General features: G+C 49.9%; 2 protein-coding genes across 7 annotated transcripts in view; one reads left to right on the forward strand and one right to left on the reverse strand.

Annotated features, from left to right (window-relative positions):
• The window catches only part of LOC139048762 (zinc finger protein 239-like), a 62439-nt gene that overhangs the window by 32200 nt on the left and 17283 nt on the right, over positions 1-12956 (forward strand). For 2 of the 5 annotated variants that reach the window (XM_070523343.1, XM_070523344.1), the window contains one exon: positions 2098-3881. The exons of the other annotated variants lie outside the window; for them this stretch is intronic. In XM_070523343.1, coding sequence (XP_070379444.1) covers positions 2098-3173 — 1076 coding nt within the window. In that variant the 3' untranslated portion in view covers positions 3174-3881. Of the gene's footprint in view, positions 1-2097; positions 3882-12956 lie in introns of those variants that run through there. 5 annotated transcript variants of the gene reach the window in all.
• LOC139048765 (uncharacterized) overlaps positions 1-12956 on the reverse strand; it is a 148020-nt gene that overhangs the window by 22762 nt on the left and 112302 nt on the right. The window lies entirely within an intron of this gene.

Raw genomic sequence — 12956 nt, forward strand, 5'->3', positions numbered from 1 at the left:
TGTCGGGGTCCATACCCAAACACAGTCGCCGGGCTGGTACTCGACCAAGTGTCGTCGGAGGTTGTAGTGTCGGCTGTCGGTACACTGCTGGTTCTTGATCCGTAGGCGGGCGAGCTGTCGAGCTTCTTCGGCGCGCTGGAGATAGGCAGCGACGTCAAGATTCTCCTCGTCAGTGACATGCGGCAGCATGGCGTCGAGCGTCGTCGGGTTCCTGCCGTAAGCCAGCTTAAACGGCGTGAGCTGTGTTGTTTCTAGCATCGCCGTGTTGTAAGCGAAGATGACGCACAGCAGGACGGCATCCCAGGTCTTGTATTCGATGTCGACATACATTGCTAGCATGTCAGCGAGGGTTTTATTCAGGCGTAAGACCATTTGTCTGTGGGTGGTAGGCAGTTGTCCCCCTGTGCCTTGTCTGACTGTACTGCAGAATGGCTTGGGTGAGCTCCGCTGTAAAGGCCGTTCCTCTGTCGGTGATGAGGACTTCTGGGGCGCCATGTCACAGCAGGATGCTCTCGACGAAAAATTTTGCTACGTGTTGTAAACAAATTCGACTTCGCCCTGCCATCTGCTAGCCGCCTGGTTAGCTCAGATGCTAGAGCGGCTGCCCCGGAAAGGCGGTGGTCCCGGGTTCGGTCCTGGACCAAGACGAATTTTTCTTCAACTATGAGGCTTTTCTTTCAAGGAACCCGTGTGAATTTCCTTTGTAGCAATTGCTACGAACGAGTGGATGTCTGATTTTCCCTTTATTCATTACTTCTCTCCACCTTGCGGGTTTCCGCAGAACTACTACGTCAAACTCTTGCCTTTGCTTCGTGTTGTAGACATTCGACTTCGCCCTGCCATCTGCTAGCCGCCTAGTTAGCTCAGATGCTAGAGCGGCTGCCCCGGAAAGGCGGTGGTCCCGGGTTCGAGTACCGGACCAGGACGAATTTTTCTTCAACTATGAGGCTTTTCTTTCAAGGAACCCGTGTGGGTTTCCTTTGTAGCAATGGCTACGAACGGGTGGATGTCTGATTTTCCCTTAATTCCTGACCCTTCTCTGAATCGTACAGCGCTGGCGGAGCGGCAGTCGCTCGCTAGCACTTTCGCAGCAGCCCTAACTGTCCGAGCTGTGACCCCTAACCCGCGGTTCGCAGTGAGTTGCGACCACGGCGGGTTGAGGCCAGGGGGACAGAGCTATTCACCTTAGAGTACAGTACATCTGAGGCGAAAGAAACCGCACAATGTTGGAACCACAAAGAGGCTGATAAGAGTTCAGCTCACCCAGAGTGGACCCGCGCTAGGACCCTGGGGCGCTCAGTCGCCCACGGAGGCCGAGCGCAGCAGGGGGACGGCGTGCGGCGGTCTCAGCGGCTGAATTGAGATGCGGCCACTCGCAAGCTCCTCAGCCGAAAGACAACGATGCATCGGGGGAATAGCGCTTCTCCCCGAGCGGCGGAGGGAGTCTTCGCGGTTCCAAGAAAGGGAAAGGAGGGAACAGGTTGCCTTGGCTGCAGTGTCGCGGCCAGGCGCGAAGAGCAGCGGTAGCGGTGAACATGCCCTCTCCCCGCAGCCCTCTGCGAGCGAGCACATTATCGCGTGATAACAGCGTGGTCGCTCCGGAGATATCGGAATTCGCGTGCCATTCCACGAGCTTAGTGTGTGATCAAGAAGAAACCCACTGATGAACTCTCTTAGGAGATAAGTTTGTTGTGCCAAAGAATTGTAAGAAGTTTTGCAAGTGCCAAATGTGGCCTCAGGGCCTCGATTGCTCATTGAGGATGACAGAGCAAGCTGGGTCAAACCATTTTTATACTTTTCTCTAAGGGTCGTACTGTTAGTCTTCAAACACCCCACATTTTGTCACATTGTAATTTTTTGGCTATCCAAAAACAATTTTTATTGGTGGACTTCACAAACAGGGTCATGAAGCATTCAGATGTAGAAATATTGGCTAAATTAAGAAAAGGGGCATAAGGAGTTCTTTGTTTCATCATACTTGAAATCACCCTCAAGATTTCACAAATAAAAAAAGAGAACTTGTCATTAAATTCAGCATCTCTGTTCCTTTTTGGCATTTTATAATAACCTTTACTTACTTTTGTTTTATTTGTGCAGCACCGAGGCCTTCTATTCCTCTGTCAACTGCCAAATGTGACAACTTGAAGCAAGGATGGCTCCACCGATGTCAATTATGTGGCTGTGAGACTGATAAACTGTCTCACCTGGAAACACATGCCAACGCCCATACTGGCGAGAAGCCATTTCAATGCCATTCATGCCTTGAGAGCTTCTCACAAAAGGCCATCCTGAAATTCCACCTGCGCACCCACACAGGCGAGAAACCATATCAGTGTCCTTCATGCTGTCGGAGCTTCTCAGAAAAATGCAGCCTTATCAGACACCTACGCACCCACACAGGCGAGAAGCCATATCAGTGCTCTTCATGCTCTCAGAGCTTCTCAGAAAAAGCCAAGCTTATGAGACACCTACGCACTCACACAGGTGAGAAGCCATATCAGTGCCCTTCATGCTCTCGGAGCTTCTCAGAAAAGGGCAAGCTTATGAAACACCTCCGCACCCACACAGGTGAGAAGCCATATCAGTGCCCTTCATGCTCGCAGAGCTTCTCAGAAAAGAGCAACCTTATCAAGCACCAGCGCACCCACACAGGGGAAAAGCCATATCAGTGTCCTTCATGCTCTCGGTGCTTCTCAGGAAAGTGCAGCCTGACGAGACACCTGCGCACCCACACAGGTGAAAAGCCATATCAATGCTCTTCATGCTCAGGGTGCTTCTCAGAAAAAGGTAAGCTTATAAGACACCTGCGCACTCACACAGGTGAGAAGCCATATCAGTGCCCTTCATGCTCTCAGAGCTTCTCAGAAAAGGGCAAGCTTATAAAACACCTGCGCACCCACACAGGTGAGAAGCCATATCAGTGCCCTTCATGCTCGCAGAGCTTCTCAGAAAAGAGCAACCTTATGAAGCACCAGCGCACCCACACAGGGGAGAAGCCATTTCAGTGCCCTTCATGCCTTCAGAGCTTCTCGTTGAAGAGTGCCATGAAGGTACACCAGCGCATTCATACAGGTGACCGGCCATACAGCTGCACCGTCTGTTCCAAATCTTTTACGCAGTCTCATCACTTGAGCAGACATAAGAGAGCACATCATTATGATATTGTTCGGTAGGTCAACAACCAATGTTGCACTAGACTACAAATTACATATCTGCAGACGTGTACCATATTGCATAGTGTTCTTCTGCATCAGGTAGTATAAATGTCTCGATGTGCTCTTAAAGGAGTTCCGGAACACTTTTTTCAGGTCACCATAATTGCTCTAGATCTTTTCTCAGCATGTCAGGAAGAATAGTGCAGAATAAATTATGAGAACTGACCCACACAAACCTGTTATAGCCGAGAAAAATGTAAACATAAAGTTAAACTTTGATATAGTGAATACGGTAAAATCAGCAATTTGCATTGTTGTGGCTTTTCATTATTCGAAAAATAATCAACGTCCGTACCTTCCTAAACAATTACTGTTCGCATGCCGCTACAAATTATGTATCTTCATTGTAATAATTATTATTACACTGCAATATATGAATAATCTGCTTTCTAAGTTCTTTGTTTGCCTTTCTTTTATCCCACTATTATTTTTTGGTACATGTGAACTTGTTCTTCTAGACCAATTCATGTGTTTGTTGCTTCTAAGCTCCAGTTTACGTGGTTCATCCTTGAGATTCTTTTTATCTTTGTCTATTCATGCCTGTTTGGTTTTTCCTTGCTTTTTTTGCAACTGGGTTCTTTCTTAGGGCAATTGATTGTTCAGTAAGTTAGCTTTCGACTGTTTGTTTCATCAGAGCACCAAATAAAACCCTTTGTTTAATGAGTATTCATTGTCTGTTCTTGGTGTTCGAATACTTGAATGACAGCATGCAATATAGTGATGGTGGTATTTTATTCTGTCAGGGGCTGCAAGACAAGTTGTGTGATGGCAGTTGGAAGTCAAATATTAGTAGAAAAGGCACTTGTTATAACTAAGAGGCAATTTACGTCTTGAGTCAAATGTCAGGTGCCCCATGCCTAATTCATTCCTACATTTTACTTCAAGAAATGTATCAGCATTTGTGTAAGCACTGTTGTGACATAAATCTATAGAAATATTTATATCAAATGTACTTATTTCGAATCTAGCATACAAATACACTTGCACTGTATCATACGTTTGTGTGCAGAATGCAAGAAATTGGGCCAATAATGTTTTTTGACATTTGTAAAAATTCTTTACGAACTGCAATTGTGTCACTCGTAAGGAATTTCCTCCCTCAAAAAATTGTTCACAGGGCTTCTTGTTAAGATAATAAATCGAAGAACTAAGTGTTTTTATTTTGATTAAATCACTGTGAATATTTGATGCTTCGAATGGGCACTTCGTATGCAGAAATATTTTCTAGCAGCCTTCGAACAAGCATTACGTGTGCAATCCCGTTCATACCCGTGGTCATAGCATAGGCTTAAGATATGATAATCTGATCAATAGAGCGTGTATACGTTGATAAGGGAGCTACACTTTCCTGGCTATATAGGGATTATTTGCGCTTGCTATGTGCGAGCGAATTCCTCATTTGTTCCTTATGCTCTAGTTGTGCTTTTAGTAAACAGTGCTTCATAAAAGTGCAGGTGAATGACAGGAACTTGCCAATGTCATCAACAGCGGTATGTGCACATTGTTTTATAAATAATTTGATTATACCTGGTCATATTTTGAAAACTATATGAAACATATTTTACATTTGACTTGTTTTGCTTCTGACACTATTCCATTCGCCTTTCATTTAATCTGAAAAACGAATTTTGCACACCACTAGTTTGATGTATATTGGGCAACAATGTACTGACATGTAATAAGTAAACACGCGACACGATATCTTACTTGCTGGCAAGTTCCACTCCTAAGGATTACCTCCACATCTACTCAGCCATTTTTGGGACATGTACACCTTTAGACTTTGGCACTTTACAGCCATGTGAAGAGGCACCTGTGCCAACACATGACCATTTCAGTGCAGGCTCTTCTTTCAAAGCTTTGTAACTTGTGAACTCAAATAGCATTTGTCTATCCACACAGTTCAGCCATGTAGGCTTCTTTGTGTTACGTAAAGTCTGAACTGGGAATATGCATATATGTACAGCATGCTGCATGACATTCTTTTGCACAAGCGTTACCGTATGCTCGGATATGTTGACCTGCCGAGGTAACTCAGCATGTTTCACCATAATGTGAAAAACTAGTTGATTGTCTTTTAACAATGTAATGAAACAATTGAAAACATTGATATGACCTGACACATGATACTGACACGTGTACTTATCTTTATCGGGCGCCCACGTTTCGCCGCCTAACAAATGTTATGGCACAGCGCGAGACGCGCCTGCATGTATCCGAAGTTTCTGGAAAGTTATCGATGCTTCTATCCGCTTTCTGTTGTCGCCGAACCTTATGTTATCTGATTTCATCGCCTGACGCGAATGGTGTAGAACTTTGTGAAAGGCACGCTGGTCCCAACGATTAGTCTAGAACATTCGACGATTGTGTATAAAAGCCGACGCGCTTGACCCGCTGATCAGACTTTCGACGATCGCCGACCGTGTTCGCCGCTAGCGTTGTGCTATAAGTGTAGCCGGTTTTGTGGGCACAGGTTCGCCCAGTAAAAGTTAGTTTTGTCTTTCACAGTATTGCTACTGTGTTCTTCAACGTCACCACCACGTGACATCTGGTGGAGGTGCTTTTTGTTCATGTACCGGACGCCCCCGACAAGCCGTGATCCAAGCCCGGACCGCAAAGCGAACACCAACGTAGTCCCGGACCATCGAGCAAGCCGCCGTCTTCAACTGCCCCCGGAGCACAGACTTCTACCTGAGAAGACCAAGAAGATTGTGGCAAAGGCAACCCCAATGGCAGCCCCAGCGTCCCCCATCGTGCTGCAGCAGCCCAGGGAACCACCGACGTTCCGCGGTTTCACATTTGAGGACCCGGAAAGCTGGCTGGAAACGTATGAGAGGATCGCTACGTTTAACAGCTAGACAAGCGACGACAAGCTGCGACATGTCCATTTCGCATTGGAAGACGCCGCCAGGACGTGGTTAGACAATCGAGAAGCCACCTTGACGACGGGGGACCTGTTCCGAAGCGGCTTCCTGCAAACATTTACAAGCGTCGTGCGAAAAGAGCGAGCCGAAGCTCTACTGGAGACCAGAGCGCAGCAGCCGAATGAGACGATCGCGATCTTCACTGAGGAAATGAGCCGTCTGTTCCGCCACGCCAACCCGGAAATGTCCAAGGAGAAGAAAGTCTGCCTACTTATGCGTGGTGTAAAGGAGGAACTTTTTGCCGGAATGGTTAGAAGCCCACCGAAGACCGTCGACGAGTTTCTTCGTGAGGCGACGAGCATCGAGAAGACACTGGAATTGCGGAACCAGCAATTCGACCGACGCACCAAGCCAACAAGCTACGCCGGACTTCAATCAATGACCACCGACGACCTGCGCGAGACCATCCGGGCAGTCGTACGAGAGGAGCTTCAAATAATCTTCCCTTCATCGCAACCTCAAGTGGCCTCAGTCGCCGAAACTGTCAAAGTCCAGCGATCGCTCGGAGTTCCCGAGGTACAACCCCAATCATCGCAGCCCCAGTCAGAGGCGATGACCTACGCCGCCGTCGCCCGCCGTCAAGGTCCCCCTCCACGACCGTGCCAGGGCCCTGTAACGCCGCAATTCCGTCGAGCACCGCCGCCGCCAGCACGCCCACCCGTCGGCCAGCGCAGCTACCCGAAAAAGACAGACGTTTGGCGCGCTCCTGACCACCGCCCGCTCTACCACTGTGGGGAAGCCGGCCATGTGTACCGCCGATGCCCTTACCGCGACCTGGGATTGCGAGGGTTCGCCGTTAACGCACCGCGCCCTCGGGAAGGTGAACGCCCTCGTGACATCGCCGACTGCCTCGCCGCTACTCAGTGGAGCCCTCTACGGCCGTCTCGGTCGCCGTCAACAGGCCGCTACCTGTCGCCGCAGCGCCGTCCATACACTGGCCCAGCACGGGGCCGCTCTGCGAGCCCTTATCCGGAAAACTAAAAGCAGCAACCGATGGAGGTGCGGTTGCTGTTCGTCGAACTGATGAAGATCCTCCGCCGCCGACGAAGACTCCGAAGAGACCATCCCGACGACATAATAACGACACGCCGCCGTCCCGACGAAGTCAGGAAGCCAAGACTACACCGATGAAAGACTACTTGACGACGCGACGTTCCAACTTCAGTTCAACACGACGCAGCCGTGATCTGACGCCAAGACCTAACTGCAACGCCAGACAAAGAACCACCGACCTCGACGTGCTTCTCGACGGCCACGCAGTTGCCGCCTTACACAGGGGCTGATTACTCCGTAATGAGTGGACACATCACCGCCCAGTTGAAGAAAGTTAAGACCGCAAGGGAAGGCCCTCAAATTCGGACCGCTGGAGGACACCTCATCACGCCGACTGGAATCTGCACGGCAAGAATAACCATTCATGACCGGACTTACCCTGCCACCTTCGTTATCCTCGAACAGTGTTCACGAGACGTCATTCTCGGTATGGACTTCCTGAACCAACACGGCGCAATCATCGACCTGAAGTCAAAGTCAATATAACGCTGTCGGAAGATAAAGCGATACCGCCGGAGAGCCCTCGTAGTCACCACGCCTTCAGTGTGCTCGAAGATCAAGTGAGCATCCCGCCTCGCTCCAGCATTGTTATTTCGGTCGGCACCGAAACACCAGCTGACGTAGGAGGCATCATGGAAGGCGACCAACGTCTACTGCTAGACCGTGAAATTTGCGTCGCAAGAGGGATCGCTCGACTGTATGGAGGGAAAACTGAAGTGTTGCTGACCAACTCCAGCCAGGAGTTCAAGCACATCAACAAGGGCACGACGATTGCGTACATCGAGGAAATTCTGGAAACCAGTAATGCGTTTGTCCTCTCAGATTTCGCCGCATCTACCCCGACGACCATGGTTCCCGAACCAGACTACGACATTAATCCAAGTCTCCCCTTGATTAAGCAACAGCAGCTCGGAAGTCTGCTTCGACGATGCAAAGGCTGCTTTTCGACGTCATCGAGGATTCGAGAACCACCAGTCGCCAAGCATCGCATTATCACCAAGGAGTGCGCTCGACCACTCCGCCATAGCCCTTACCGAGTTTCGCCGCGAGAACGTGAAGCTATAAGAAAACAAGTCGACGAAATGCTGCGCGACGACTTCATCCAGCCGTCGAAAAGCCCGTGGGCATCCCCTATTGTCCTGATTAAAAAAAAAAGACGGAATCCTACGTTTCTGCGTCGATTATCGTCGTCTGAACAAGATCACGAAGGACGTATACCCTCTCCCATGGATAGACGACGCATTGGATCGGCGTTGCAACGCTAAATACTTCTCGTCGATGGACCTCAAGTCTGGCTATTGGCAAGTAGAAGTCGACAAAAGAGATCGCGAGAAGACCGCCTTCATCACCCCAGACGGCCTCTACGAGTACAAGGTTACGCCATTTGGACTGTGCTCGGCGCCTGCAACATTCCAGCGTGTGATGGACACGGTTTTAGCAGGATTGAAGTGGCAGACTTGTCTCGTTTACTTGGATGACGTCGTTGTCTTCGGCGGAAATTTCGACGATCACCTTAGGCGGCTTGCAACAGTACTAGAGGCCATCAAGTCATCAGGGCTCACTCTGAAGCCAGAAACGTACCGCTTCGCTTACGATGAGCTTCTGTTCCTAGGCCACGTCATCAGCAAGTCTGGAGTCCGCCCCGACCCGCAGAAGACAGCTGTCATCGCAAAGTTCCCGCAGCCCATCGAGAAGAAAGCAGTGCGTAGATTTCTTGTTGCCTACTACAGGCGATTTGTCAAGGACTTTTCACGCATCGCTGAGCCGCTGACACAGCTAACTAAATGTGACGTCGAGATGAAGTGGGAAACGCCGCAGGCCGACGCATTTCAAGAACTCAAACGACGCATGCAGTCGCCGCCCGTACTTGCGCACTTCGACGAGCACGCCGATACCGAAATACACACTGACGCCAGTAGCCTGGGCCTCGGTGCCGTCCTAGTCGAGAGAAAAGATGGACATGAACACGTGATAGCTTACGCTAGGTGGTCGTTGTCAAAAGCGGAAAGCAATTATTCTACAACCGAAAAGGAATGCCTCGCCATTGTTTGGGCTACAGCGAAATTTCGCCCTTACCTACATGGCAGGCCATTCAAAGTGGTCACCGATCACGCGTTGTGTTGGCTAGCTAACTTAAAGGACCCTTCAGGACGACTGGCACGGTGGAGCCTCAGACTACAAGAATACAACATTACTGTAACATAAAAGTCCGGACGAAAACACTCAGATGCCGATTGCCTATCACGCGCCCCCATTGACCCGCCGCCGCAAGATGACGAGGATGACGACGCCTTCCTTGGAATAGTAAGCGCGGAAGACTTCGCCGAACAGCAACGAGGAGACCCGGTGCTAAACGCCCTAATCGAGTATTTGGAAGTACACACCGACGTTGTCCCTAAGGCATTTAAGCGTGAATTGTCTTCGTTCACGCTTCAAAACAACCTACTCGTGAAGAACTCACCAGTCCTTCTCAACTTCTCAACTTCCTCACCATGGTGAGGAAGTTGTAGTGTCAAGGACACAAGGTTCTAATAACAATGGGCAACTACGTTGCGCATAGCCATGTCAAGGACCTCAGAACTATACTTGTGGAATTCTTGCCGTCAACCACAACATCACTCCTGCAGCCAATGGACCAAGGGATTATCTGGACTCAAGCAGCTCCATTGGTCACGTGTGCTTTATCTTGTGGGGGTTTGTGTGGACAGTGGCGAAAGCTACAACGTTGATTTTATCTCTGCAGTCAACATGCCTTTGGGTGCATGGATGCCCTGACTGAGAACACAGTCGGGAGCCACGTAGGTTTCACGATCCAACGTGAAATACCATCGTCATGCAATTATTGCAACTCAAGCTACCTGATCTGTAGACTTCACCTACTGACCTCATCGATAATTTGCTCATGGAAATGACGCTGGAGCAGTTCACCAATGCTGCAAATGAGATCTAGTTCTGTTCTGCAAATGCAAAACCCTGTTTGCGTCTCGCGAATGCGCATTGGCGCTGACACTGTTATTTTTCTTGCGGCCGTGAACCCTTTGCCACCCTTATTCAAGAACTCCCTAATGTGCCTGGCATGACATGACTATATTGCGTGATATCATGTTAAGTGCAGGCGCTCGTGCTGATCGGTCTTGCGGTAAGCCTTTATGCACAAGCCGAGAGTGTCGCGCTGTGTTGCATCCTGGGTTAATAAACATGCTTTTTATGACGATCTGTCTGGTTCCTTCTCTGCGCCATATCGACGAACCCATCTGTAGCACCCTTTAGCGTGGCAGTGTGGAGAAGCACCGCATTATTTCCAAACCTTGCTTATAAGGTAAGCCTCGTACAAACTCGTTTCAATAACGCATCGACTATATCAGGTAAAATTTGCATGGTATATGGTAAGCACACGTCCATCGGACTCTGTGCCAAAAGTGTTTTATTGTGCGCAAACTAGGCTTTTTGCCTGCACAAGGACCTGCACTGAAGTGTGAAATCACTGTACCACCTCTGATGATGGGCTCAGTGTCACAGATATCAAGGTCGTGAACAATTTTGCAGTGGAGCTGTTAGAAGCACGATGGGTTTCTTTTGACGTGCGCAGCTTCGCCAAGCTGTGGGAGAGAGAGAGCTGAGAAGAAAAGCAGAATATAAAAATAGCATGGCACAGCATAGCAACACGGCGCTATGCTTCGCGCAATGAAATGTTAGGATTGGGTGGATCCTAGCGTGGGAGAAAAAGCGGCGCGCTCGCAGGGGGTCTGGCGAGGTCAGGCTCCCAGCCCAGCGTGTCAGGCTGGGTCCCAGGTCAGGTCAGGTCAGGATCGAGCGCTGGGCCCAAGCCCAGCGCTCGATCGCTGCGCCGCCTGCACGTACCACATTTCTAGGTACTTTTTCGCCGAAGCGCCATGACACGCGCCCTAGATCCTTCTATGTATTTGGTTTTGCTCCCCTGGCTGTGCTAGGGTGCCTCGTTGTCCTCCTCGACCGCCGCTCCGCACAGAATGGAGACAACCGCTGCGTCTACTGCGTTAGCCATGCGAATCGCGGACGCCTTAGATACGCGTTGCCGGCGCTCGTGTGCCTTCCGTGCGGTGCGGCACTACTTTACTGGCCTTCCGCCTGTTCCGCTGGTCTATGGTGTTCGCGAGAGTAGAGACACGCATAATTTTTACACTGTTTGTCCCATATACCTCTTTTTATTTGAAAGGCAATTGCACGGCTTTAAAATGACGTACGGCGGATATACGTATATATTGGTCGGCAGTGCACCAAACAGCCACTTTCGCCGCGGCATATTGACAAAGTGCCGCTGGTTAAGCCTCTGTTTAAGCTCTTAGCATTATATGGCCATAAAAAAAAAATCAGCGACGATTATGACACTGCCTTCGTGCGAGTGATGCGTGGGCGCGATTCACAGCAGTCGCCGCAGACAACCTTCGCTCATGCAGCGCTTTTTTCTACACAAACGGTGCACACGTATTGTAGCCACCGTCGCTACGAAGACCCTCGTGCGCAGCACTACGCCTTTCTTCTCATGCTTTCGCCATACCCTCCTCTTCTATTTTCCCCATCGTGCTCTCTTCGCTCTCGCTGCTTTTTTCGCCTACCGCTGCACTCCACGTTCGCTCTTTCGATTTGCTATTCGCTCGGTTGCGAGGTAGAATGGCGACGCTGACGCTCGCTGCAGGAACGGACGCCTAAGAGTTGCCGCTCTAAAACTCACTGCCAGCCGACGTGGTGGTGGGCGCACGGCAGGTTGTTGCGGCAAAGTGGCCTCAAATTTGTTGGAACCAGTGAAGCATCTTGGTGATTGGTTTTGAGATCACGCGCTAGGCCAGAGGCTCAGATTGAGTCCGCGGACGACATGCTGGCAACTACTGCAAATGCTTTCGCGAAACAGAACTCGTGCATCGCAGCCCAGTCAGATGGCATTGCAGAGTCAATGTTCGTGCACATATACAGTAGAACCTCAATGATACGTTCCTGTTACGGACATTTTACTGGTGCCAATATTCGCAATCGTGCGCACACACAAAAAAGACCCACTAAAGTTGCGGTCATTTTTCACCGGCGATACATTCCCGGAAAACACGATTTTTTTTGCGCCAACGTTCAGCACGTCGCTAAACTGCAATCGTATAATACGTTCTCTGGCCACTAGGTCTCGCGAAAAGAAGAAAATGCGTGAAGCGCGCAGGATCAAGAACAGTATACAGCTGCCTGCCGTGCCAGCTTCACTGCAATACTCACCTGCCCGTCTCACGTGAAAATGCCGGTGCACACTTAGTTTCTCATATCGGTACCAGCAAATCTTCTTCGAGGTCGTTGCACACGGCATTGGCATCTATTACCGCAGATCCTATTATGATAAGCATCTTCGCCTATCTATTTGACAGCGCGTGTTGCTGTTGGAAGTGTAGCTCATGCTTATAATAGGCGAGAACTGATGCGCGCCACCGTTCCCTGCTACACACTGCGATTATAGGCGTTTTCCGGCCGCTAGATCCCATGCGAAGAAGAAAAGGCGCGAGGTGCGCGGAATCAAGAGCAGTTTGTGGCCGTCTGTCTCACGTGAAAACGACGGTGCGCCCACAGTTCACATTCACAGGTATTGCCGCGAAACCTTTGCGATAAATATCTTCACCTATATGTTTTACGGCGAGTGGCGCGTAGTGCCATTGGTAGCGTACTGCACGCTTTTAGTAGGCGGTAATCCAAACGTGCCGCCGTTCCCTCCTGCAGGCGGCGCTATCTGGGCATCGTGTTTAGCTTTGGC

This window comes from Dermacentor albipictus, chromosome 8, assembly GCF_038994185.2.
Source record: "Dermacentor albipictus isolate Rhodes 1998 colony chromosome 8, USDA_Dalb.pri_finalv2, whole genome shotgun sequence".
NCBI lineage: Eukaryota > Metazoa > Arthropoda > Arachnida > Ixodida > Ixodidae > Dermacentor > Dermacentor albipictus.